Source organism: Balaenoptera borealis, assembly GCF_965194805.1.
Source record: "Balaenoptera borealis genome assembly, chromosome: 20".
Lineage (NCBI taxonomy): Eukaryota > Metazoa > Chordata > Mammalia > Artiodactyla > Balaenopteridae > Balaenoptera > Balaenoptera borealis.
In genome coordinates, this window is record NC_138879.1 from 5,895,649 (window position 1) to 5,923,216 (window position 27,568).

The following is a 27,568-nucleotide window of genomic DNA, read 5'->3' on the forward strand; positions in this document are numbered from 1 at the left end:
ACACTCTTTGCCCTCACTTGAGGTTTTCTTCTCGATTTCTCTCCCCCACTTCTCTCCAAGTAGCAAACTCTCTCCTGCGCTAAATCTGAGTCAAGCACCAGTGGGCCCCAGATGAGAGGGTGTCCTTTTTTTAAAAAAAAGTTTCAGGGCTCATTAAGGCGTTCCACACTCCCGTGGCCCACAGTGCAACCTTGGACCTCTCCTCCTGAAAAATCCCAGAATGAAACAGCCCATAATGAGGCTCATTTCTAGCACACGGCAGCTATCTTAGAATGGGGGGCAGGTCTGGGCAGGTCTGGGAAGGGGATACTGAGTCACAGGGGGAGGGGGTTGATTGGTGTGCTGGTCCCTGAGATGCCCTTGGGTTCTTCTGAGGCTTCCCTCTTGTCCTCCATCTGAGGGAGCCCTTTGGGGCTTGGTGGCAGTGGGGGAAGTCTGTTACCCCAAAGGCTCAGCGAGGGTCTATTACCTTACCCTCTTCTTGCCTGGCCCTTTCAGGAACCCTGACTCATCAGGTCCCCTCTCCCTCTTAGAGCTATGGTACCCACACCAGCCATCTCCCAACGCCTCCTGAGACTGTGGAGACCCCCAAGATATTACTGCTCCAGGGCTGAGCAAGCTGGAGGATGGAAAAGTTAAGGACATGGGGGGGGACCCTGGGGAATCTGCCAAGAAGACCCCGGGACGTCTGCCATTACAAAGATCCCCCGAGTTTGAGGCCAAACCCAGAGGAGTCCCTTGAAGCAGGTGACAGGGCCTCCTTTTCAAAGCAGAAGCAGCTGGTCCCATCTAGAGAGTGCTGAACTCAGAGAGCCAGCAGATGTGTGTCACGTGTCAGCGGCGTGGCCTTGAGACCTCTTGCCACCTCTCCGGGCCTTGGTTCCCAGAAGGCGGGAAGGGTCACCGTTAGCACCCAGTGAGCGTGGAAAGCCTCAGCTGGGATTTGGCTCTGCCCAGCGTGTGGCCGATGGGTGACGACTCTGCAGATCCTCTCCCGCCTCACGCCCTCCCGCCACCCGCCCCAAGTCTCCGCTGTACTCACAGGCCACCTGGACCTCGGTTTGCCGCTGCAGCAGAGCGCCCATCCGGTTACGCACGATGCAGCGGTAGAAGCCGGCGTGCGTGCGGTCCAGGCTGGTGATCATGTACCTGGGGGCAGATGAGACAGCCAGTGAGCAAGTCAGGCAGCTGCGGGGACGCAGAGGTCAAACTGGGGTCAGAGGGCAGAGGTCGCCACATCACCCTCTTCCATAATGAAAGGCGCCAGGGAGCCCTTGGCTCTACCATGGGGGTCACAGAAGGGTCCTTATTAATAAGAGGGTCCCTCCCAAAGGCTTTTGCTCAGCTGCCCAGGAAGGAGCCTGCACTTTCCCAAGGACGGGAGATGCTGTGCCTGAGCCCTTGACCCTGGCCGTGACCAGGCCTCCCAGGACTGCTTTGGGTCTGTTGGAGGCTACTGTCCTCCCCTGCCTGTGACCTGCATGACTGAGAAAGGTGGGGGCGTTTTCTTTAGCCTGGACCAGGGATACGCCATAAATGTTAACTTAAATGGATGTAGGTTTGTTATAAAGCAGAAACTAATACACCATTGTAAAGCAATTATACTCCAATAAAGATGTTAAAATAAGTAAATAAGTAAAGAAATAAATAAATGGAGGCAGGGAAATTTACGTTTTCCCAAATGCTTTGCATCATTCCATCCTTAAGAGTTGCAGACAGCTCCACTGAAGCTCTGCGAAGGGAAAAGGCAAAGCCATCTGGGCAGGGCAGGTTGGCTTTCTGTACGTGTGGGCCCTGGGGCCAGAATGCATGAACCCAAGGAGGCTCTAGGGTATCCTGCTTTGGGAGCACATCACCGGCCTGAGTGCTGCAGAGTCTGGTGTTGGGGGGAGGGCGGGGGGAGAGCAGGTGTGCGGGGCGCTAACCTGGCTGGGAGGAAAGGAGGAGGCCAGGCAGGTCAGTGCAAGGAGCTTCTGGCAGCGAGACATGGCAGATGATAGGTGCTCTCTGGTATGGGGGGGGCTAGTTCCCCTAGCACCCATCTCGTGATCACCTTTCTGACCCTTGGGCAGTGGATGGCCCAGCAGGGACCTCTGAGCGTCCAGGGGCTTGTGCCTAGGAGACCTCCCCTGCCCCTGGGTGTCCTCGGTTTTGCCAGCTGACTTGGTGAACAAGCTTATTGCCACCTGCTCCCAGGCTATGCCAACCCTGGGACAGAGCAACCTTACTTGTAGGATTTGCCGAGTTTTCTTTTACATGAGTTCTAGCCAGTGTCCATCAGCATCTCACAATGAGGAAACAACTACCACTTTCGGAGCACCACCTATGCCTCAGATGCTGTATTCAGTATTTTTCATTCATTTCATTTCTTTTCTTTTTTTTTTTGGCTGTGCCGCATTCATTCATTTCTTTTCTTTTTTTTTTGGCTGCGCCGCGTGGCTTGTGGGATCTCAGTTCTCTGACCAGGGATCGAACCTGGGCCCCTGGCAGTGAAAGCGCTGAGTCTTAACCACTGCACCACCAGGGAATTCCCTTCACTCATTTCTTTATTTCACACAGCAGTTCCCAGACTACTGGATATCATGGACCAGTAACACTTAAAAAAATGGGGCCAGACATAAGATTGTCTTACTTATGGCCAAGTAAGACCATTAAAACCAACCAACCAAAAAGCAAAAAGCAAACAGGGAAACAATCAAGCAACCAAAAAAACTAAAAATAAGATACAGGCATGAGAGAAAAAGAAATAGAAATGGTCAGTATTTTATCTAAAAAGGACATTTTTGAGAACACAAAAAAAGAAATGTAATCTCAGCATCAAAGCAATTTTAACACATTTTAAACTGAAATTTTATGCCACGCCCATGACACTAGCTTCACTTTTCTCATTTGATGTGGACAGGTGCCAAATGTCATGGGTCTGAATTTGAGAGTCTTTCACCTAATCTCCCTGCTAACGCTACGGAGGCAATACTTCCATTAGCTCCCCCTCCCCGTTTTAGAGGTGAGGAAATTGAGGTTCAGAAATATCACATCATTGACTTGTGGTCTCACAGGCAGTAAGAGGCAGGGCCAGGGTTCCAAAGAACCTTTCTGACTCCAAGCCCAGCTGCTAACCTGCTCAACACGTACATCCTACCCCAAAGGGCCCCACCTTCCATCCTGGGACTGCACGAGCCCCAGACTCACAGGTGGCTGTGTGCCAAGCCTGCTCTGGCTCTGCATTAATATCCAGAACCTTCTGGCTGTCCAAGTCTCTTATCTCTGCCACCGGCTGCAGCTCTTATCTATCCTTCGTTACTATGCACAGCGTGATGATGGGGAGATAGCGGGTACCCAGTCTCTGGTAAATTTCCTATTCTCCCTCTATTCCGTCCTCAAGCTCATCACAGGCTCTCGTGCCTCTGCCCCATCATTCCCTGGGGGAGGGGGAGGGACAGCTTTGGGTAAACTGTTTGGGTCTTAAAAGTGATGGGGTGACCCAAGAGGAAGATGGAAGGAGAGATTGGCTGGAAAAGCTCTCTATCTTTGAAAATGGAATCAGATATTATTAAAAAGCACCAGGGAGAAGAAAATGAACAGAAATGGCCAAACACAAAAAGATGCTCGGCCTCTGTCACAGTGAAAGAAAGTCCAATCAAAAACAAGACAATATTCACATATCAGATTGCCAAAAATTTTCTTGTATGATTACACCCATGGCAAGAGTGAGAGGGAAGGGAGGCTGACCTCACGTCGGCTGATGAAAGTGTAAATTGGTCCAGCCTTTGGGGCAGAATCGATCAAAGTAAGAATATTCCAGTCTTTTGACCCAGAGGCTGTACTCCAGGGAGCTGGTCTTTCAGATGTACTTGCAAAAACGTGACAAAAAACAGGTACGAGGATGTTCACTGTGGCTTTGCTTGTAATGGCAGAGACAAATAAACAAAAACCAGAAGCAGCCTAAACATCCATCAAAAATGGAATTGAATCGACTAATGATGCTGTAGCCACAGAATGAACGAAGAACACCTGTATGGGATGAGATAGAACAGTCTCCAAGATGCACAAAGCATGGAAAGGAAGTCGAAGCTGGAGACGGTGGATGTTCATGGAAATTAAAAACACGAGAAATAAGCTAAATAGTATCACAGCTGAGTGTTAGGGACATGAGAGCTAATGTATTCTTATCACTTGATAAGTTGTTGTTTATTGACACAGGCTACCGAGCCCTTAGTCTAATGTTTAGGATCATGCAAATTGACCCAATAAAAAGAATTTTGAGTTTGTGAGCCAAAAAAAAAAAAAAAAAAAAAGTCAAAGAACAGTGTAAGTGTTATGATGCCATGCGGGTAAGTTGGAATAGTACATATTTGTATATATCTGCACATGCATAATCATATATACACTCTAGCATGGACATAAAATTTTTTCGGGATGGATACGCCAAAACATGTGATCTGCCTTTTGGGAGAGGTATTAGGAACGCAGAAGGAGGGAAATGTCTACTTTTCAATTTTATGTCTTTCTACGCCATCAGAATGTTCTTTATCGTATGCATATGTTGCTTTTATTTTAAAAATAAAATTAAAAAATGCACTTTGAGCATATAATGTCAGGATATATTATAAAAAAGACACTAGGGACTCGTTGGATCTGGGTTTGTTTGCTGATGTCAGTGATGTGTGGTGAAATTTAAACTTTAATAAAAGTTGATTTCTGCAGAAAGCTCTAGTTCATTTGCTTCAGCCAGGAAGCCCCAGGCCCCACCTGGGGCCCTGAGGAAGGCCAGCTGGGTGCAGGTCTGCCCCACCCCGAGGTCAGTAGAGGAGGCCTGGCTCTGGGCCTCCCCTCGGCCCCCACGGTGGGGAGGTGGGCATCCTTGTCTGAGCATCCGTGGCCGGGCAGAGGGCAGGGTGCAGCCCCCCGCCCCGGGCTGTCTCTGGTGTTCCCCTCCCTGCCTGGGGGCACTATTTTTGGCTTGTAGGCAACTGGTATTTAAAGTAACAGTTCTGCCCACTGCCTTTCCTGCCAGAGAAGCCCACTTCGCTCCACCCAGATTGCCTCGCAGGCGGGTGGAAGAGGCAGCTGGCCAGCATCTCGGTTTGCAAATCCAGCGCTGCACTGTGAGAATGCAAGCATCCGAGATAATGGTGACAGCTCATTATCCCCCCCACAGTGCTCCTTCCTGGGCCCTCAGGACGCACTTAGCCTACAGCTCTATCTGTCCCACCCACCTGTGGCTGCTGGCCTGGCAGGAAACTGGATGAGCCCAGCCCTGTCCAGGTCCCTTCCAGAGGCAGGGGGATGGCTGAAATGCCCTGTGCAGGAGGGTGCACTTGTGATTGCCCAAGACAGAGCCTGGTACTGGAGAGTGTGCTGAGGCTTCTGATGTAGGGAAAATTAAGCTTGATTTTTGCTTCTGCACTTTCTTAGGAGTGTGGCCTGGTCAAGTTATAGAACCTTGCAAGCCTCGGTTTTCTCATCTATAAAATGGGGACAATAATGGCCACCTTTTTTTAAAATTGAAGTATAGTGGATATACAATATTATATAAATTACAGGTGTACAATATAGTGATTCACAATTTTTAAAGGTTATATTCCATTTACAGGTATTATAAAATATTGGCTATATCCCCCGTGCTGTACAATATATCCTTGTAGCTTATTTCTCACCTAATAGTTTGTACCTCTTGCTTCTCTACCCCTATACTGACCCTCTCCCCCTTCCCTCTCCCACAGGCAACTGTTTTCTATAGCTGTGAGTCTGTTTCTTTTTTGTTATACTCACTAGTCTATATTCACTAGTTTTGTTATATTCACTATTTTTTAGATTCCATATATAAGTGATGTCATACCGTATTTGTCTTTCTCTGACTTTACTTAGCATAATGCCCTCCAAGTCCATCCATGTTGCTGCAAATGGCAAAATTTCGCTCTTTTTTATGGCTGAGTAGTATTCCATTGTGTGTGTATATATATATATATATATATATATATATATATATATACCACATCTTCTTTATGCATTCATCTATTGATGGACACTTAGGTTGTTTCTATAATGGATGTCTGGGTTGTAAGTCCTGGACTTAAGTGCCTGGCACACGGCAGGGGCTGCACAAATGCTTGTCACACGAGGGAGCAAATATATGAGTCACTGGCGGGGAGTGGAAGGTAGTGGGGTGAGGTTGGGAGGATCAGAGAGGAGGATGAGGAGGGTGAGTAGGACCTTGCTCCCCCCCCCTGCGTGAGGATTCAGCAAGGGCTCCATACCAAGCATCAGGGGAGAACAGATTCCCTGGCAAATTCTTCGGCTTCCCCGTGGACATGTCCCAGCCACCCACGAAGGATCTGTCACACCCATTGGTTTCCTCATCCTTCTTCCTGGGCTGCCCCCTTGGCCTCTTGGTCCCAGGGAAACTCTCTTCACCAGCCTGATCTCCCAACCTCTCCGTCACCTGTTTGTACCCTCGTCCTGGCTGACCTGCCATCTCGTTCTCCATCCAATGAGGAACAGGCGCAGGGGTGTGGCCCCAGGAGATGGGAACACCTGGATTCACCTGCCTCTAGATCCCCCGCAAAGGACCGCTGATTTACTGATTTATTATAGGAAATACATTCCTGGGACTCAAAATTCAAAGAATAAAAGAAAAAGTACACAGTACACATCTCTTCCATCCCTGTCCCACAGCTGCCTGGTCATTCCCAGCTCCCAACACACACACACACACACACACACACACACACACACACACACACACACGGAGGAAACCACTGTTAGTTTCTTGAGTATCTTTTCAGAATTCTTAGGCGAATGCAAGCAAATGTAAATTCATAAGGTGGGGATGGAAGAAGCTTGGCTTTCTCCCAGTCAGAGGGAGCAGGCGGTGGAGAGAGAGCCTCGGGGGCCAGGGTAGAAAGAAAGGGAGACATACAAGAATCCACACTGTCTGCTTTGCTCATCACAGGTGCCCTGATTTAACCTGCGGGACCCCGGTGGCACAGTCCCCTCCTCCGAGAAGAAGGGCTGGGCTCAGAGTGGGGGGCGCATGACAACAATGCCGGGAGGAGCCGGGACAGATAACTGGAATTTTAGAGACACAAGATGCACAGGGGAGAACATAACTGCCTAAAAAAACGTGGCGTCTTCAACGTACGAGGAAACACACAATGCCCTTTTTGGTTCGAGTCCTTGAGTGTCACAGTTGATATTTAAAACGATTCTTACTCACATTAAATAAGATATTTCAATTCCACAAAGCTGTCAGGAGCTGATGCGGACACCGGAAATAACAGACACACTCTCCTTGTGTTGTCCTCGTTAATAAGTCAGACGCCAGAGATGCACGTGTGATGCTCAGGGTGGGGGGGGGAGCTGAGGGGGAAGGGTGCATGTGCACATGGGCACATGTGTGTACTCCCACCCCTGTGCACACATTCACGCACACATATATGCACATACATATATGCATATGTATGTGTGCACACATGTTGCACACATATATGTGCAACCCATACCACAAACTCACACATACACACGTGTACTCGTCACACCAATGTACTCACGTATACTCACGCACACGTACACACTCACTTGTGCACACTCACCCGCGTGCACACACACTCATGTAAGGCACACACTTGGGTATGCACATGCGCACATGTACACTCCTACAAGCCACGTATGTGCACTCCTGCACACACATGTGTGCACACACCAACCCACATGAACACTCATTCACTCCTGCAAACAGATTCACAACTGTGCACAAGGGCAACATGCCCAGGTGAACACACGTCCCTGGCCACGCCCATCCGAGGTCACCCAGGTGCACCCAGCCCAGTTCCAGGCCCCCCCCACTCCTGCCCTCACGTGGAGGCCACAGGCTGCAGACGCTCTGTGTTTCCTCATTTAGATGCACCCGGGAGAGTGACAGCCACTGCCAGGCAGGTACCCTCCTAGGGTCTAGGTGGCCCTCAGGACACAGAGTTCTGAAACAGTGGCCCCCTGGCTTGTCCTAGGGCTTTTCTCTGCAAAGGCCCTGCAGCGGGGAGGGGCGCACTGAGGTTTGGGGGGAACAGAGCTTCTGCAGCCAGGCCCCCTCCCTGGGCTCTGTGGCTGAGGCGTGAACCCTCTGCCACCCGCCCACCGGGCCTCCTCAGTGACCTGTGCTCGGGGACGGGGGGCAGCGGGAACCGCCCACAAGCACTGCCGTAGGTGTCCCCACGACGGCTGGGCAGCTGAGTTCAGGGGACCCAGGCCTCCTCCCCTCTTCCCACGGGCTTTCAGGCAATGGCGAGGCACCAGCTCCAGGACGTGTTTGTGCCCGTGTGTGTGTCTTCAGACGCGCCTCTGCCTGCATCAGGGGGACAGCTGTCCCACGAACAGGCCACCAAGGTGCTGTCAGGCTGGACGTGCACCCCATCCTGTGGATTTGCTTTTGCAGAGATTCTTCGGGAAAGAAGACAAAACTCTGTCCAGGGTGATTTAAAGGGGAAAGTACATATACCAGGTAATAATAATAATAACGTACCATTACATAATTAACATAATTATTAGTAGTGTAAGAAATGCCCCTGTTCTGAGGGCTTTAACATGCATCAACTCAGTTAATCTCACAATACTGTAGGAGACTCATGCTAACAGAAACCTCAGTTTATAGATGAGAACACTGGGACTCAGAGTGATCAAGTAACTTGCCTCAGGTCACACAGCTAATAAGTACCTAGTAGCCTGGACAGTCCACACAAAGAGAAGACAAACCTCAACTGGACACATACCTGATAGCTTGGGGTCTCTCCTTGAAGAAGGGTTGTTTTGACCGTCTACACTCTCCCCCTCACACACACACAGGCTGTGGATGACAGAGGGGAGAGGGGTGTTTCTGAGAAGTTAGTCTAGGGCCCGTTAAAGAGGATGGGGTGCTATTGTTAAGAGTAACAACCTAGTAACAGCGGAGGCCCAGGGGAGGGGGCTCGGCTGCTCTGGGTAACTCTTTAGCGGGACCTTTGGTTTTGGAAGGGGGTCCGGTCTGAGGGCCCAGGACCGGAGCTAAACTGTTGTGTGTGATGGTCCCCGGAGTGCGGAATCTTCCCTTGTCAGCAGTGCTAAGGATCCTGAACTCATGGGGGTGGCGGAGGGGACAGAGAAAGAGAGAAAGGGATGGAGGGAGGGAGACAGAGAGAGAGAGAGACAGAGACGGAGACAGAGACACAGGGTGGGGAGACAGAGAGAGACACACAGACACAGGGCGGGGAGGCAGAGAAACAGACAGAGAGGGAGAGACACAGAGAGGAGAGAGAGGGGAAGGGCCCACCGCCCGGCACAGGGAGTAGATGGGGCCTGAGAAGCGCAGGTCGGCAGGAAACCCTGGGGTCGGGGGCTGGCAGGGCAATTCAGGACCCGAGATTTCTGTTCTATTTTAAGCGTTTCCGTGCTGGCTTGTAAGTCCCCTCCCACACCTTCAGTCAGAGTCTTTTCCGCACACAACCGGCTTCTGCTAACGGGGCTTTGGGGGTGGAAGGGAGCCGCCATGCTCCCGCTGGAGGAGGGGGTCCTGGGGGTTGCCCAGGAGCAGAGCAGGAGCTGGTGAGGTGCCAGGTGAGGCCCAGGACAGGTAAGACCGTCCTCAGGGTCCTGGGAAGGCAGGGGGGACCCTGGACTCTTCCCCACACAGCGTGTAGACATTCGTGTAGTAAAGAAGGCAAAGGCCCTTGGAAGCCGGTGGCGGGGTGCGGCGCTTGGGCACGCTGGGTGCCCCCCACCCCTGGGAGACTGCAGGGTGGGTGGAGGGCTGTACCGCAGTGGACGGAACGGGGAGGAGCCCCTGCCTCTGATGACAGAACATGGGGGATAAAGGGATGCTGGGTCCAAGATGCGGGTCTACGCACCCCTCCTTTCTGCCTCAACTCACCCCCTCACCGGTGGACAGGGGTGGCTGGAACTTTTCGAGCGCTGGGTCCCCCCGGCCACAGTGCAGGGGGCACAGGCCCCGCTCACACGCGCAGGGGTCTGCAGCCACCTGCATCGTCCAGGGGACAGCCGGGCATCGGGCTCATAGAGACCCCGCCCCCAGGGAGTACAAAGCTCCCCTCTGGCCCCAACTCTACCAAACTCCCAGCAGTTTCTAATGAAAACAAGCCACTGTCACCTCTCCACGTGCCTCTCCTCAGCCCGCAGGGAATGTCTCTGCTTTCAGCTCGCATGTTGCGTCCAGGAAGCCTTCCTGAATCTCCTCTGGGCTACCCCAGGGTTGCCCCTGCCAGACCTGGTGCATGTGTCACCATTTAATGTTCTATGTACTTGTCTGTGTGTCCCTGAGGCCAGTTCTCGTGTATTAGCTCCACGCTCCTGGAGCATTACTCCTAGAATAATACGTGCTTCAGTGAACACTCTCTGGATGAGTGAACGAAACAGCCGGTACTGAAGGCCAGACCATGCCCCCGAAAGGTGTCCACATACTACTTCCCAAAGCCTGGGAATATTTTACCTTACAGGGTATGATGGTTGAATTGGGTACCCCCAGAAGACGTGTTGAAGTCTAACCCCTAATACCTGCGAATGTTATCTTATTTAGAAATAGGGTCTTAGCAGATGTGATCAAGTTCAGATGAGGTCAGGAGGGTGGGCCTTGATCCAATATGAATGGTGTCCTTATAAGAAGAGACATAGACGCACAGGGAGAAGGCCACGCGGTGACAGAGGCGGAGATTGGAGGGATGCAACCACAAGCCAAGGATGCCAGGATTACTGCAACACCGGAAGCTGGAAGAGAGGCATGGAATGCATCTCCTCAGAGCCTTCAGAGGCAGCGATCGTGGCCGTATGAGCTTCCAGAAGGAATGTAGCCCTGCTGACACCTTACTTTTAGGACTTCTGAGCTTGAAAACTGTAAGAGAACTCATCTGCATTAAGTCACAAAGTTTGCAGTTATTTTTTACAGTGGCAGGTCTCCTCCAGGTTGGGGATGGAGCGAGACCCAGGAAAAGTCTCTGTGACAGTGTGGGAGGGCTGAGTGGGTGGGGGATGAGGACGGATGTGGTCCATTCCCTGCAGACCACCGGAGGGCTGGGGCTGAGCTGAGCTGGAGGCCGCACTGCCTGAAGGCGGCTGCTCAGGTGAGACACAGCCTGTGGGCTTGGACGACCACCTTCCGATGGACGGTTCGTTTCAGGAGTAGAGATGCCGCAGGGCCTCCCCTCCCCGCTGCCCCTGTGCTCCCCGCTCAGCCGGGAAAGCCACGAGGCTCCGACTGATCCCGGGGCCCCGTAGTCAATGAGAGGGACGGCGGTGTTAGTGAGCTGGAGGCCACTGACACCGAGACAGCCCTGGCTCAGATAGGCGGGGGGAAGGGTGTCTGTCTGCCCTGTGACCTCTGGCCAATTACCTGCCTTCAGTGAACAAGGAAAAGGACTTCACTAAGGATTTCCATCAGCCAGGTGACCCCAACAGACTCTGGGTGAGAAGATAGGGAGGGGCAGGCCTGGGAGGAAGCTGAGGGCCTGAGAGGGCCCCTCTGCACGGGCGGGGGGCGGCCGCACTGCCGCTGCTGGGAGAGTAAGCAGGGCTCCTCTCTCTGATAACAACAGTCACAGCCGCATCGGGTTCTGAGCAAACACTTGACAGCCGTTGTCGACGCAGAGGGCGGGGGCAGGGACTCCTATCCCATAGCAGCCGGGGACCAGGGCTCAGAAAGGTTGAGCAAGTTGCCTGAGGTCACCCAGCCTGAGGGCAGCAACTCGAGATTCAATTGCAGGCCCATCCGACCCCAAACATGTCCCCGGCCCACACCCACCCCCCAGGCCGTCCTGGGGCTCAGCAGACCTCTCTCTTCACACCCCGGAAACAGGTGACTCACAGGCGCTGCCCAGACCTTGACTTGACCCAGGAGCGCCCCTCAGAGAGATTCGCCTGCTGCCTGAGAGACCACGGTAGTGAGGTCTGGGGATCATTTTGCAAAGTGGCAAGTGACACGGGACATCACATTTTATCACTGGGGGCAGAGACGGATGAAGAGACAGAGAAGGCAACACTTGGCCAGGGCGCAATGAGTTAAAACTTACAGAGGTGCCCGTTTGGATTTTTTAAAAAATGCCTGGGAAGGAAGAAAGCCTGAGTTTGAGGTTATTTTACAAAAATCATAAAGAAAATAAAAAGACAGAGAGGAGGGTGAGGGTGGACGTGTCACCTTTCGTTTTGCTCACAATGATGCTCTAGAATCTTCCCCATTGCTCCCTGCTTTCTCCACCTCTCGGGGGGGCGGGGTAGGGCGGGGGGAAGCCTTTCCATCTGCTCTCCAGGCTTCAGGGCCCACAGGGCTGCTTTGTCCAGGCTCCTGGCACCTGGCTGGAATTCCATGTGATCCCTTTTCAAGCCATCAGAAAGAAAGCAAATTAAAACAAGCCAATAAAGAGGCTGCACGGAAATCCGGCCTCATGGAAGCAAGTTGCCTGTGCTTTGTGGCCTAATGGTTTTGCTTTCTGCCCGCTCTCCCCAGCCTGCCGGGTGTCTGGGTGTCCAAGGGAGATGCTGCTTTTAATGACGTCTTAGCCCCAGGGGGAGTGGGCGAGAGAGCAGCCACTTAATCACACCTGCCCAGGTGGAGAGGCCGAGGAGGCTTTAACTTCCACTGTAGCCGGGGTCCCTGCTGTGAGAGGCCCAGCTTGTTTGGGGGACACGCGGGCATCTGAGGGTGCATCTGTCCTCATCCCCACCTACTGACCCCTCCCACACCGTCTAAGTGACTTTTCCTGGCCCTGGCTCCGTCCCCAACCTGGAGGAGACCTGGCTGTATGAGTTTCCTACAGCTGCTGTAACAAATAATCACAAACTTTGTGACTTAAAACAATACAAAGTATTCTCCTACAGTCCTGGAGCTCAGAAGTCCTGAAATCAAGGCAGGGCTGCGTTTCTTTTGGAGCCTTTAAGGGAGGAACCCTTTCCTTGCCTTCCCAGCTCCAGGAGGCAACCTGCCTTCCTTGTGGCTCCTGGGCCCGCATCACTCCAGCCTCTGCTGTTCTCCTCACATCTCCCTCCCTCACTCTGACTCTGCTGCCTCCCTCTCAAAAGGACCCTTAGGATCACATTGGGCCCACAGGGTAATTCAGGTAATTTCCCCATCGCAAGGTCCTTCCCTTAATCCCAGCTTTAAAGCCTCTGTGACCACCTGCATGAGTTTGCCAGAGCCAAGTGCCACAAACTGGGCATCTTAAAACCTCAGACATTTCTTCTCTCACAGTTCTGGAGGCCAGAAGCCTGAAATCCAGGTGGCAGCAGGGCCACGCTCCCTCTGAAAGCTCTAGAGAAGGAGCCTTCCACGCCTCTTCCAGCTTCTGGAGGCTCCAGGAGCTCCTTGGCTTGTGGCCGCATCACTCCCATCTCTGCCTCTGTCTTTACGTGGGCTCCTCCGCTGTGTCTCCGTCTCCACATACCATCTCCTCTCTGCGCCCCTCCTCTTATAAGGACACCATTGCAGTATGACGTCATCTTAACTAATTACACCTGCCATGACCCCATTTCCAAATATGGTCATATTCTGAGGTCCTGGGGGTTTGGACTTCAACATCTGTTTTGGGGGACAGGAGGAGGGCTGGTGGAGGCTGTGGGGAGTGGAAGGCAGAAAGGCTTTTGGGAGGTGGTCCTGTCCAAGGCAGGACATAGGGGGAAGGCGAGCCTGGGTGAGGGGTGCCAGGCATGACGAGTAGATATCAGAGAGACAGAGAGATTCCTGGGCCCGTGAGGATTTGGGGCTTTATTCCGAAGGACAATAGGAATCTGCTGAGGGTGTTAAGCAGGGGTGTTAAAACAGAGGTTGGCCAACTACAGCCCACGGGCCAAATCTACATCCCATCGCCTGTTGTACGGTAGGCGTACTAAGAATAGTTTTTATATTTTTAAATAGTTGAACGAAATCAAAAGGAGAGTCCTGTTGCATGACAGGTGACCATGATACGAGATTCAAATTTCAGAGTCCGTAAATAAAGCCTTACTGACACCCAGCCAAGCTCATCGTGGACGAATTGACTGTGGCTGCTTCTGCACTAAGACCATGGAGCTGAAAAGCCGCAAAGGACCCTACGAGGCCGCAAAGCCTAACATAGTCACTATCTGGCCCTTTACAGAAGAGGGTTTGCCAACGCTTGGAGTAAAATAAGCAGATTTACTCTTTACAAAGTCGGCTCCGATTACGGGTAGACGATGAACTGGAGTTGGTCTAGGCCGTGGGGTGGGCGGTCAGCTGGGTCTTTGCCAGAGACCAGGGTAGAGACAGCGGGGCTGACCAGGGAAGATGGTGCCGGGGAAGGTGGAGAGTGTCTGCCATGTTGGCCTCAGGAGGGAGCTGACTGGGGGGCAGTTTGCACAGGCACAGCTGGCTGAGAAACTGGGAGTAAGCAAGAGGAGAGTGCACAGATTTGGGCCACGACACAGCAGAATAGATAACAAGTAGAGAGTGGATGTGGGCAGAAGGAGGGGCTTCATTTTATTAAAGGTGGGAGAGACCTGAAAATGTTTACAAGTTGGTAGGAAGTTCGAGGGAGAAGTGGAGAGACGGGGTAAGTGATGGGTCATCCAGATCCTGCAGGAGTCCGGAGGATGGATCATGTGCACAGAGGAAGGACCACTGGAGGAGAAGCCGGGAGCGGGCATGGGTCACTGAGACAGGGCTCCGGAAGCAGGAGGGATTCCTCACAATGGCTTCTCGCTCCTCCAGGGAAGGGGGTGAGCGAAGGGGTGTGGGCTGGGTGGTGCGTATGCAGTGAAGGTGGAGAATCAATACACAGACACGGGGAACTCCTGGAAGGCCCAGGTGAGGTGGTACAAACCCTAGTTTGTAATGGCGCCCCCCAAAGGCACGTGGTATTCTCTAGCAGGGCTCGGTGGCCTTACTTAGGGAGCAAGATATGTGGGAAAGCTAGAGTGACCCAGGGCTGGGGTTCTTCCAGGAAGCCGTAACAGATGGACCACAACGCCAGGGAGCTAACGATCCTGGCAAGATTGATCCGAGATGATGATGTGATGGGTGGGCTGGTTATGGACGATGAGGGCTGAGGGCACGACCAGCGGCACGGGCAGCCTGCGGAACCAGGGCAGAGATGCAGGAGCCTGAGCCCCACCCCAGCCCTGCTGAGGCCGGATCTGCATTTAAGATGTTCCCAGGGTAGAACCCTCCTACGCTGTTGCTGGGAATGTAAATTGGTGCAAGCCACTATGGAGAACAGTATGGAGGTGCCTCAAAAAACTGAAAATAGAGTTGCCATATAATCCAGCAATTCTACTCCTGGGCATATATCCGGACAAAACTATAATTCGAAAAGATACACGCACCCAGACGTTCACAGCCGTACCATTTACAATAGCCAAGACATGGAAGCAACCTAAATGTCCATGAATAGAGAAATGGATAAGGAAGGTGTGGTATATATATACACACATACACACACACATACCCATATATATATAGGAATATTAGCCATAAAAAAGAATGAAATAATGCCATTTGCAGCAACATGGATGGACCTAGAGATTATCATACTAACTGAAGTAAGTCAGATAGAGAAAGATAAATACCATATGATGTCACTTATATGTGGAATCTAAAGTATGATGCAAATGAGTTCATTTGAGTTCAAATCAGTTCGGTGTCTACGAAACAGAAACGCTCACAGACGTAGAGAACAGACTTGTGGTTGCCAAGGGGGAGGTGGGGTGGGGAGGGATGAATTGGGATTTTGGGTGAGCAGATGCAAACTATTACATACAGAATGGAAAAACAAGGTCCTACTGTATAGCGCAGGAAGCTATATTCAATATCCTGTGATAAACCGTAATGGAAAAGAATATGAAAAAGAATATATATAACTGAATCACTTTGCTGTACAGCAGAAATTAACACAGCATTGTAAATCAACTATACTTCAATAAAATAAATTAAAAAAAAAAAGATGTTCCCAGAGTGATTCCTAAGTGCATCGCAGATGGAGACGAGGTCTACAAGGAGGTGGGTCTAGGATAGGTTTGGTGGGCGATGGGAGGGAGGTTGGGGTGTGTGGCCATAGAGCGGAAGGTCTGAATTTAAGGTTTCAGACGTGACCATCCCACGTGAGGACAAGGGCCAGGGGTTGGGCTCCCCAGTCCTCAGTTTCCTCCTCTGTGAGATGGCTCTGGTTATGGTCTGATAATGAGACTGATCAGTCCCAAAGAATGATAGTCCTGAAGAACCCCGCTTTGGCCTCGGATTTTCACTCCGATCCTAGCTGTGCTACTTGCTAATAAGCAAGTGATCTTAGACGAGAGGCCGAACCTTGTTAAGCCGGGGGCACCACTCCTGTGTAACGGGCAAAATAAGGGCGGCTGCTTTACAGAAAATACGAGTAAGGGCAGTTCTGCTCTAAGGCTTGTTTTGAAAACATGCATTTGTTCCGATGCCATTGATATATTAGGGAACAATCGGAGCATAACTTGAGTTTTGCATCTGCTGCGTGTGCTTTAGTCCGCGAGAAACACTGGGTAAACCCAGAAACCCGCACGCAGCTGAGCAGAGCTGCAGAGTTACCACAATCTGCACGTCCGGGAGATCTCAGCTCCCGTGTGTGTTATGAGCTCACCCGTCCACATCTGGTCTTACAACCCTCCTTTCCATTGCAGACAACCCTCCCTCCACCCTGCACAACAACTCACCGCCGCAACCCACCGATGCCCACTTTCACTAGCAAATTTCAGGCCCTTCGAAAAAGGCCAAGTACCGTATTTATTGTAGTCTTCACGCATTTCTTAACCACTGAATGTTCGTGAACCCGAGCAATCATCCTCATTATGCTCCTCTCTTTTTTTACATATCCCTAATGAAGTTTTTTTAAAAATAAATTTATTTATTTATTATTTATTTTTGGCTGCGTTGGGTCTTCATTGCTGTGCGTGGGCTTTCTCTAGTTGCGGCGAGCGGGGACTACACTTCGTTGCGGTGCGCGGGCTTCTCACTGTGGTGGCTTCTCTTGTTGCGGAGCACTGGCTTCAGTAGTTGTGGCACGTGGGCTCAGTAGTTGTGGCTCGCGGGCTCTAGAGCGCAGGCTCAGTAGTTGTGGTGCACGGGCTTAGCTGCTCCGCGGCGTGCGGGATCTTCCTGGACCAGGGCTCGAACCTGTGTCCCCTGCATTGGCAGGCGGATTCTTAACCACTGCGCCACCAGGGAAGTCCCCCTAATGAAGTTTTTGAGGGTGGTTCCCTCACCCTATTTCCCCCATTAGCCCTGTGGTTTTTACTGCACGATTTTGCACAGTGTGGTGACTTTTTTTTTTTTTTTTTTTTAACTTTGGGTTTATTTATTTTTTTATGGCTGTGTTGGGTTTTCGTTTCTGTGCGAGGGCTTTCTCTAGTTGCGGCAAGTGGGGGCCACTCTTCATCGCGGTGCGCGGGCCTCTCATTATTGCGGCCTCTCTTGTTGCGGAGCACAGGCTCCAGACGCACAGGCTCAGTAGCTGGGGCTCACGGGCCTAGTTGCTCCGCGACATGTGGGATCTTCCCAGACCAGGGCTCGAACCCATGTCCCCTGCATTGGCAGGCAGATTGTCAACCACTGCGCCACCAGGGAAGCCCCAGTGTGGTGACTTTTGCAAACGTTTTATACCTCATTTTAGCAGAACTGACTGCAAAGTGCTTAGCTCGGGGTCTGACATTCAACATGCACTCGAGAAATGTGTCTTTATATGTTTGCCATCGTTATTAATCATCTGACCCAGAATGGAGTGCCCACAATGATCCAGGCACTGCGTTAGGCTCTGGGTGTCAACAGTCATAATAACAACCATAATAATAGCATGACCACTGTCTTCGTGGTATTGGGGTACCCTCAGCTCCTTACATTTAGATTAAATGTTACTGCTGCTGCCATACCTGCTTAGAAAGGCGCTGTTCCCCAGTCCCATGACCAATCCCTCATTTCCTTCAGCCAGCCCTCACCCCTTGGACATCTCAGAATCTCAGGGGACAGAAGGGAACAAGGACTTGCTCCTTTTAGAGCAGAAATGACTTTGCCACGGCCCCTTTAATTACCACAGGGGATAACAGCTAATTAATACGAAGGAGGGCGGGGCCGATGTGCATCGCGGAAGCGTTAACTTGCAGCGGGAGCATCCGGTGGGCACGGAGTGCAGGTGATGCTGTGAGCCCGCCAAGCTCTGCCCGACCAGCCTGAGCTTCCTGCATGGCTGAGTCCTGCTCCCTGGTCTTCACCAGACTGCCAATTTCCCCCGGCCAGATGTTTGTGGGATTAATGAATGCTGATTAGGCTGGGGGATGCACCACTGTCCCCCCGGGGTTCCCCCCAGCTTGCCCAGGCAGGTCGAGGGGAGCTGGGAAGAGGCCTCCCTGGCCGTGCTGCAATGCCTGCTGTTGGCAGCTCGGGCAGGGCGGGGTGTGTGGTGAGCTGCCCATTCCCTTCCCGCCCAGCCCTGGCTCAAGGTCAGAACTGATGTCCTTCCTCTCTACCTGGGGCGAGGCTTCAGGTGGTGCTGCATCTCTCCTTTCCGAGTCCCAAGGCTCAAGCATCCAGGCAGGGAAGGTGTCCACTCCCCGAGCCCTCCCCTAGCTCCCGGCTCTGGGTTGTCTCTCCCTTTGGGAGAGTCTTGGCCACACTTCCACTGAAGTCAGAAAACAGGCACCAACAACTACTCGTGTCCAGAGCTGTGCTGGGGGGCTTGGGAGGCAAATGCTCTAGGGTGTGGTGGGCACAGGTGGAGAAGGAGGGTTTTGGACTGTCTGTGTATTTTACTTGCTGTGTGACCTCGGGCAAGTTGCCTAATCTCTCTGTGCTTCCATTTCCTCATCTATGAAATAGGAGTAATAATAACAATTATAGTAAATAAACCAGGCAGTTCTAACCACTTTACATATGATACTGCATTTATTCCTCTTTAACTACCCTATGAGGTCAGAATTCATTTTATCCAAATTTGGCAGATGAAAAAGATGAGGAAAGCAAGGCACAGAGAAGCTAAGTAACTTGTCCAAGATCACACAGCCAGTAGGTGGCAGAGCCCCAGGAGGTGGCCCCTAGATTTTGTGCTCTTTACCATGACACCACGGTCCCTACCTGAAGGCACATGGTGAGGATGACATAATACCTGTCACGTGCTTATTAGGACAGGGCCTGGCATGAGGCATGTGGTAAGCACATGCCAAGAGTTAGCTGCCACTGGGATTATTCATGTTCTTCTTCTTATTCACTCAGTGTGTCCTGGGAGAAAGGAGCACTGCCCTAAGCCCCCTCTAACAGCCCCCTAATACCAGGCCCAACGCTTCTGTCCAGCAAGTTAGCCTGAGGAGCAGCGTCTGAGCTGCGGCTGCCACGACATCCAGTGTCAGGAGCCCAAGGGTCAGAGCCAACATCCCGCCTCTCTGTCCTTCCCAACATCTGCTCAGACCCTGGGCAGGGGGCCCCACAAACAACCCCACCGGCCCTGACCGTTCTGGCCTTGGTCCAGCACGACTCACCTCTGACCTCTGCCCATCCTCTCTGGGCTTTCCAAAGTCACCGGCGAAGGCGACTTCAGAGATACTTGGTGGAAGAGCTAGACCCGAACCGCGTTAATGGGGCCCTGGGGACCCGCCTGTGAGCCGCCAGCTGGAAAAGGTGATCTGCGCAGGTTGCCAGGCACCGGCCAGACCTCGGTGGAGCTGGGAGCCTGAAGAGTGTGGTCCGAAAGCTTTGCAGCCACTCCACTGGGGACGTGGCGTCCACTCTCCCGTAAATCTGGCCTGGCCTCATGACTTGCCTTCACCCACAGAATGTGGTGGAACATTCCAAAGCCCAGGCCCCGGGAGCCTTGCAGCGTCCACGATGGCCCTCTCAGACCACTGCCCCAGACCACCATGCCACAAAGGATGGTAGACCACAGGAAGAGAGACAGGCAGCCCAGCTGTGCCCACCGTGCGCAGCTCCCGCTGACCGCCCGCTGAATGCAACTTCATGAGAGCACCCAGGAGGGGCCAGCACAGAAACGACAAATCGCGGCTAAGTGACTGAGGTTTGGGGTGGTTTTCTAGACGGCAAGAGGGAACTGACCAGAAGCTGTGGCAGAGGCCAGGCTGGGCGTCTCCTGCGGGCATGGTCCCTGCTCTTTGTATGTTCCCTCGGGGTCGAAGGTGAAGGAGCAGCTGCAGTGGCTGAAGCTTCTGGACGTGCCGTACTGTGGGCCGACCTCCAGGGACTGTGCCCGATCTCCTTCGGGGAGACTGTCTTTCTTGGGGACTATTCCCTGTCCTGCAGGCAGGAAGCCCCTCCCTGCTCCCTGCTCACACTGAGCTGTAGAACTCTCCGGCATCTCCCAGCCCCCAGGGGCTGCTGGTTGGAGCTGTAACCCCTGCTCCCAATCTCCCACCCCTCCTCCAAGCCCACCCCCAGGAGGCTCTGCGCCCCAGGGGATTTGGGCAGCCGGCTGGGAGCAGACCTCTTCCTTGGCTAGGGTGGGAAGTTCAGAATCACAGAACCCCCGGCGCCCCATCAGTCAGAAAGCAGAAAGTGGGTCACAGCAGCGACTCCTCCTGGCGGGACAAAGACACAGGGGAGAGACCACCTGAATCCTCCCACACTGAGAAATCCCATGAACAGGCCTGATGGGTCTCTGAGGGGTATGGGTGGGGAGAGGGGAGTCAGGCACCAAGTCGGCCCCCAGGAAGCAGGGGTCATTACCAACTCCCCAGGCATCTGTCTAGACCATTTGCCTGCCTGAGTGCAGAACACAGTCAAGATCGAATTAGTTTTTGTGTCCTGGCTGAGAGCCAAGGTTGGGGGGGGTGCCTCCAGGAAGATCTGGGGAAGGGGGAGGAAAGAGAGAGGCTCTCAGGGCAACCTGGCGTCTCCAGACCAGCTGTGTGAGGAGGGAGAATGAACATCTCATTTCCATGCACTGAAGTCTCCCTCATGACAAACATATGTGCCTCTGCTGGGGACCACCTCCCATCCCTCCCCAAGGACCTCGGGCATCATCATACGTCCACTGCCCTATGCCCATCTTTGCGCATTGGTTACCAGGGATTCAGGCCAAATTTACATATGTCAATTTCGGGTGACAGATGATCAGACCCTTCCTAATTTGCATGTTACGTTTCCTAGTGGTAGAAATAAATAGCCTCTGTTCATCAGAGAGCAGCTTTCCTCAGGAGCCTTATCGTGAAAGGCAGCGGAGATGCTTCATGCGTGTGATCTGTCTGTACTCTGGGGAGTCTGGGGGGATGTAGCCACCTGTCCCCAGGGCTGCCCGGATCAGAGAGTAGGAGAGGAGGGGGAGAGAGGGTGTGGCTCATGTGTGCACACCTGTGTGTTCTAGACTGTTCCGTGTAGCGGGGCCGCCAGCGGGTCTACGTCCCTCGCTCCAGCCCTGATTCGCAGCATGACCCTGGATGTGTCGCTTTACCCCCTGGGCCTCAGTTTCTCCATCTATACAATGGGAGGCCTAGTAACATCCTCCTCCAACCACCCAGTGAGCATTAAACTCAGTAACGAGGGCTCACGTGGGCCGTGGATGGGCCCCCAGAGGTGTGCCAGCTGCACAAGTGTCAGTGAGGACACAGGGAGCGGCCCCTCCCCGCCTGCCCCAGCTTCAGGGGGAACCCACGGCTGCAGGGAAATGCCCTCCCTGCCCCACTCCCAAGGGTTCTCAGGGCTGTGAAGCCTCAGAGTGATGTTCTGAACCACGGGGACATAAAGAGGACTCAGCGGATACCCAAGGGGAGAGAAAGGAGAAGGCAGAGCCTGAGACCCAGGGCCTGGGAATGACCCCCACCCCTAGCTTGCTGCGTCCCCCGCATATCCTGAGATGCTCAACCTGACGAAGGAAAAATCACCGAATCTAACTGGATCTTGGAGTCTTCGCGTTCGCCCATATGCGTAGCCCGATGAGATCCAAGCAGCGCTGGATGGAGACTCAGGGGGCCTGGGAGTGAATTCTAACCCTGACATTAACTCACGCCCCGTCTCCGGGGCAAGTCGTCTTCCTCTCAGGCCACGGTGGTCTGTAAGGTGGCGAGCTTGGCCTGGGGGCCAGGGAGCCATCCTGTGGCTGTGACTCTCCCAAGGCCCCAGGCGTGTGTCCCCCGGCCCCCAGGGCCCTTTGCTCGAGTCCAGCAAGGCAACACCTACCACCCGTCTCCGGCTTCCTCGGCAGTGGGGGGCCCACCCCCTTCCCAAGCCAGGACCCATTAGTGAGAGTGAGGAAACAGGTTGCCACGGAAACCGAGACAGCCAGTGTTTTAGAATCTCTTGCTTCTTTTTTTCCCTCTTTCCCCTCACATTTTGAACTTATTCATCTTAATTGGCATAATTATTGCAACGACACCCTGAGGCCGGGAGAGCCAGCCGTGCCCCTTGCTGCCCACCACCTGCCCTGGTCCTCCGGGGCCTCTCTGCCCGCCTCTCTCCTGGCTTCTCCTGTCACTCCCCATCAGAGTGGCTGGTCCCCTTGGGTCCAGGATGGACCTGTCCTAAAGCAAGGGGAGGCCTCCACCCCCGGGAGGGGGATAGGCCAGGTTTTAGGGCCTCAGGACCCTGTCAGGAGGTGTTCTTGGGCACCTGCAGGGACCGGGCCTGGGCTGCTCCAGGTAACGGAGACCCCTTCCACCAATGGCCTCAGCCTTCACCAAGGCTTTAATGAGCAGGACCGCCCAGAGGAGACCAGGGTACAGTACCGACACCTGGGGGAGCTGGTGCCTTCCATCTACGGGGTGAATGCGCGTGGGCCAGGCTCTCAGAGTCTCTGAGCCTCTGGCCTCGTCTGAGCAATGGAGCTGTCACACCCGCCCTGCGCGTCCCGCACCGAGGACCAAATGCAAATGCAGTACTGACGAAAGTTAACTCTGTGCCACAGCGAGTGCAGTCTCCTGGGGGCAGGAGAGACCCCAGGAGGGACCAGAGGGTGGCCAGCCACCTCCAGCCTCTCCCTCCCACGCCAGGCCCCTGACCCTGGCTCCAGCTAGGAGAGTCTGGGGTGCACTGCTGCCTCACTCTACATCGCTGGTTCTCAGTGGGGGTGATGTAGCCCCCCCCCACCCCCGCCCAGGGCACATTTGGCAGCGTCTGGAGACATTTTTGGTGGTCACATTTCGGGGAGGGGGTTACCAGCCATCTAGTGGGTCCGGTCCACGGATCCTGCTACACACCCTACAACGCACAACAAAGAATAACCCCGCCCCGAACGTTACGAGCGCCCAGCTCGAGAAACCCCACTCTCGTTACTACCTTCCTCACGAGCAGCACGGGGTGTCCTCGGAGGGTCCCTCAAACTCTGCTCCCACCCCGCTGCTGCGGGCCCCCTTGGGTGCACAGGCGGGGAGAGCAGGGCAGCTTCCTGCAGCCTTCCCCCCACCCACCCCGGGATCCTTAGGAGCCGGAAGAGGGGCTTCCGGGTCAGGGAGAGGACAGCACGCCTGGCTGGGGGCCTCTTCCTTCTCCTGGTCCACCTCCCCCATCCCTCCCGGAGGATTACGACATTTCTAAACTCATTAACTTTTAATTACTACCTTCCCTCTGCCCGCGTACGCTGGCTCCATGCCATGTACGTCTCTATTAAAATTCAATTTATGCCCATCATAACTAATTTCTGCACTTCAGCTTTCTCACCAGCAGCCCTGAATTTTCAGACAAGGTGTCCAAACTCACGGTCGAATTGGAGTCAGTTCGACCCCGAAGAGGTTGCATATAGACAGATGGGATCTGGCTTTGTTGAGGAAGAAGAGCCCAGACTTCCCAGGAGGGTGGGAATGAGGCCGGGGCCAGAAAGAGTAAGGTGGGGAGAGAGGTAGACGGGATTCGGGATTTATTTGGTGGCTTTCAGGCCACCCTTTCCACTTAACAGAGCCGTCGATGACCAGACACCCTTCTGCATATTTGATCTCATGGACCTTCTCCACCCCTGGGAGGTAGCTACTCGTTGTATTGTTCCCATTTAACAGACTGGGCAACTGAGGCAGGGATGAAGTAGTTTGCCCAAAGGCATACAGTGAGTCAGGGTCGGGACTGAGATTCCCATTGAGGGGATGCTGAGGCTGAACCTTGGAGTATCAGGTAGAAGAGGTGTGTAAGGACAGCACAGGTGGAGGAGAGAGGCGAGCAAAAGCGCAGCGACGTTAAATAACAGAGACCATCAGGAAATCCGTCCTTCAGCCCATTAGTGCAGGGGGTGGGCGAGAGAAGAGGCTGGAAGGAGAGGCAGGACCAGGCATCAGCTGGCCGCCACCATCACGCTCCTCCCGACGTCCGCTTCTTCACTCCCGTTTTGCCTTGAGGATCCCCTACACTGAGTGCCTCCTTCACTGGCTCCTCAACTTGCCCATCCCACTCTCCTTAGGTCACCGGACATCCGTGTCCCTAAATCTAGCCAAGAGTTGCAGCAGTTGACACAGTTGACCACTTGGTCCTTCTCAAAACACCCTCTTTCCTCCCACGACACCCCGGTCTCCGTTTCCTTCCTCCGTCTTGGCCTCTTGGCCTCACTGTGCTGGGCTGACTGTCACCTCCTTTCTTCTGTCTACGTTCTGGGACCCTAGTGCTCTCTCCTCTGTGCTGGGTCTGCTCCCTCACCCTCCCCATCCCCATGGTTGTCATGGTCACGTGGACTCCGAAATCAAGACCTCCAGCTCGGGCTTTTCTTCTCATCCACTTGCCTGTTGGCCGTCTCGACCCGATGTCTCGCCAACCACCCACCACCATGCGCAGCGACGTCCCGCAAAGCCCCTGCTCTTCCGGTGCCTCCTTCCTCAATCACCTCACCGCCTGCCTTCCTCCCTTTACTGGCCATGCCCAGCTGATCGAGTCTCATCAATTCCACCCCCCACAGAAGTCTCAGACCCATGCATTCCTCCCATCTCCACTGTCACCAAGATGGTGCAAGCCATCACCTGTTCCCACCCAGCTGCTGGGCTAAATATTTTTTAAATGGGCATCCGATTGTGTCCCTTCCCTGCGAAAAACCATTCAAGGGCTCCACACAGCTTTTCGCAGAAGATAAGAGCACCCCAGGACAGAGGACAAGCCCCACCTTGGTCGGCCTGTCCACTTCTCCAGCTTCCTGCCCTCCCTGGCCTTCGTTCGGCGCCCCCCGCCTCGACATGGGGACGCACCGCTCCCTGGGCAACCCACCCGCCCGCCGCCAGCCCTGGCTTAACTCTGTGCATCCGGGTCTCAGCTGCCTCACTAACATCTTCTTTGGCCTGTGCTTTCCCTCAACAGCACTTATCAAAACTGGAGTCCCGTGAATTCCCTGGTGGTCCAGTGGTTAGGGCACCGCGCTTCCACTGCAGGGGGGCATGGGTTCGATTCCTGGTCCGGGAACTAGGATCCCGCGTGCTGGGCGGCGTGGCCAAAAAAAACCCCCAAAAAACAAACAAACAAAAAAAAAACTGGAGTTCATTAATACCTGTAGAATTATTTAAACCTGCTTCCCCTCTGGACTGTATGATCTATGCGGGCAGGGGTCTTCCTGTCTTATTGAACACAACGTCAGCTGCACCCAGCACCTGCTGCGCCAGGAGAGCTGCCCCCCATTCGCTGCCCGGCCACACCCAAGGGCTCTTCCCTTCTCCGTTCAAGCTCGACGACTTCCAGAGGCTGCCCGAAACCTCTCTAGGATACTCTCTTGGCCTCCAGCACCTGCCGTGGCTCCTTGGTCCAGGCGCTTACGGGCCGTGAGTGCACACCTTGCCCCTTGGCTGGAACCAACATTTCTAAAGGGCAGCAGGAAGGGGGGCAGGTCTGGCACTGCCTTTGGTCTTGTCCTCCTTGCCTAGCTCCGTGCCAGGCAGGCAGAAGGTCCTAAATCTCCATCTGGTGAACGAATCAGCATCTCCTGATGTTTCTTCATCAGGCTTGGAGGGAGAAGACCTGGTCCATCTTAGTCCTATGACTTTGGGCCCTGGGTGGGGAGCTGAACCAGGAAGATGCAACCCTCATGTCTCTTCCCTTAGGAGTTGCTGACGTCCAGGGATTGAGAACAAGAACCTAGGTGAAAGTGGCCCTCGCGGGCCAAGCATGGGGTAGATGACCATCTGGAGTGTTCGTTATCAAGAGTCAATGTACGTGAAGCACTTAAAGCAGGGCTGGGCCATGCTACATTCCATATGTTAGCCGTGAATAGTTCCTCTGCCATGGTTTAGAAGAAAGCTGGGCCCCAGTGCCACTGCCCTGGCAGAGGACAAGCACGGCAAGACAGCTCGGAGCAGGGGGTGGGACACAAGCTTGGGGTCTGAAAGATCCTGGGTGAAACCTGGCTCTCCAGATCTGGCTGTGTGACCTTGGGCAAGTCGCTGGACCTCTCTGAACTGTGATTCCTAGCTATGAAGCAGAGATAATAATAGCACCTATCTCCCAGAACCGCTGCGGGGAAGAGCGTGGCTTGGTTCCTGGCACCCACGTGGCACGTGCCCTCTGGGAAGCCCACCAGCCTCTGCCTCCCTGGCCTCTGCTGCCTGCTGTCACTTCTAAGGGGAGGCCAGAGGAGAAGGCAGAGACAAAGCAGCTGGCACTGGAGTTTCTTTTCATCCTCTCCTCTGAAGGATTTCAAAGACTGCAGCTGTTCTGCAGGCGTCCCCTGTTTAGTGACCACAGCCAGGGCCATCTCACGCGTGGGTCTCTGCCTCGACTGGGCTTTCTTCTCCCCACCACCGAGCCTGTGCACCTCCCAGATGCTACAGCTCCACCATAAAGGATGTCGGGCTGGCAGCAGGGCTGAGGACACAGAGGGGGCCAGCCAGACGCCCGGCCTGGCTCACCTGAGCTTCCCCTCCACACACCTGCCCGTCTTCCACATCCAGCAGGGCCCATCTGAGGCCTCGGGGGAGGGACTCAGCCTCAGCTGGTCTCACACCCACACGCTTGCCCCCCAGAGGGTCTGAGGGGCCTCCGGCTTCTTGCCTCTTGGGCCAGAGAACGACACACAGTGACAAAAGTGGGGCAGAAGGAACCCAATCGGGAACCTGTGTGCATCTGTGCAGAAAGGACAAAACGCACTCAGGTTACAGACCTCTTGGATCTGCCACTTGTTCCCTGGATGAGCCCAGCCACATTCTGGAACTTCTGTGAGCTTCGGGTTCCTCGTCTGCAAAATGAGGGTAATAACACTTGCTAGTGTTGCTGTGAAATGATGTATATTAAGTTCTTGAAACCGAGTGAGCCTGGATAAACAGTTTTTCTATGGATACGCATGCCTGATTGCATGTGGGAATCTGTGTGTGTGTGTGTGTGTGTGTGTGTGTGTGTGTGTGTGTGTGTGTGTGTGTGTGGTCTGCCTAGCTGATTTGTTTTTCCTATTTGATTTTAAGTGTGAGAATAATTATGGGAGAAAGCATTACCCAGGCGGGACAAAATAATCTGGTTGAGGACTCTGCCAGGACGTGGTCACAAGGACGGGAGGTTAATGACCATACTCCTTCCTCCCCTACAGCCACTGCCTGACCTGCCATTTCTTGAGCTGGTGGGATAGTCCCCATGCACGCAGCCCTGGCTGGTGACATGGACGCAAACGGAGACTGACCTGATTCAACCTGGAGAGATGCCCCCCCATGGGAGGGAAGGAGGGGGGGGTGGGAGAGGCTCCAG

At 53.7% G+C, this 27,568-nt stretch overlaps 1 protein-coding gene across 2 annotated transcripts in view; it reads right to left on the bottom strand.

Moving 5' to 3' along the window:
- Positions 1 to 27,568, bottom strand: part of SDK2 (sidekick cell adhesion molecule 2) — a 266,979-nt gene that overhangs the window by 111,182 nt on the left and 128,229 nt on the right. For both annotated transcript variants that reach the window (XM_082371682.1, XM_082371681.1), the window contains exon 3: positions 1,043 to 1,149. In XM_082371682.1, the coding sequence (XP_082227808.1) occupies positions 1,043 to 1,149 (107 nt within the window). The remainder of the gene's footprint in view (positions 1 to 1,042; positions 1,150 to 27,568) is intronic.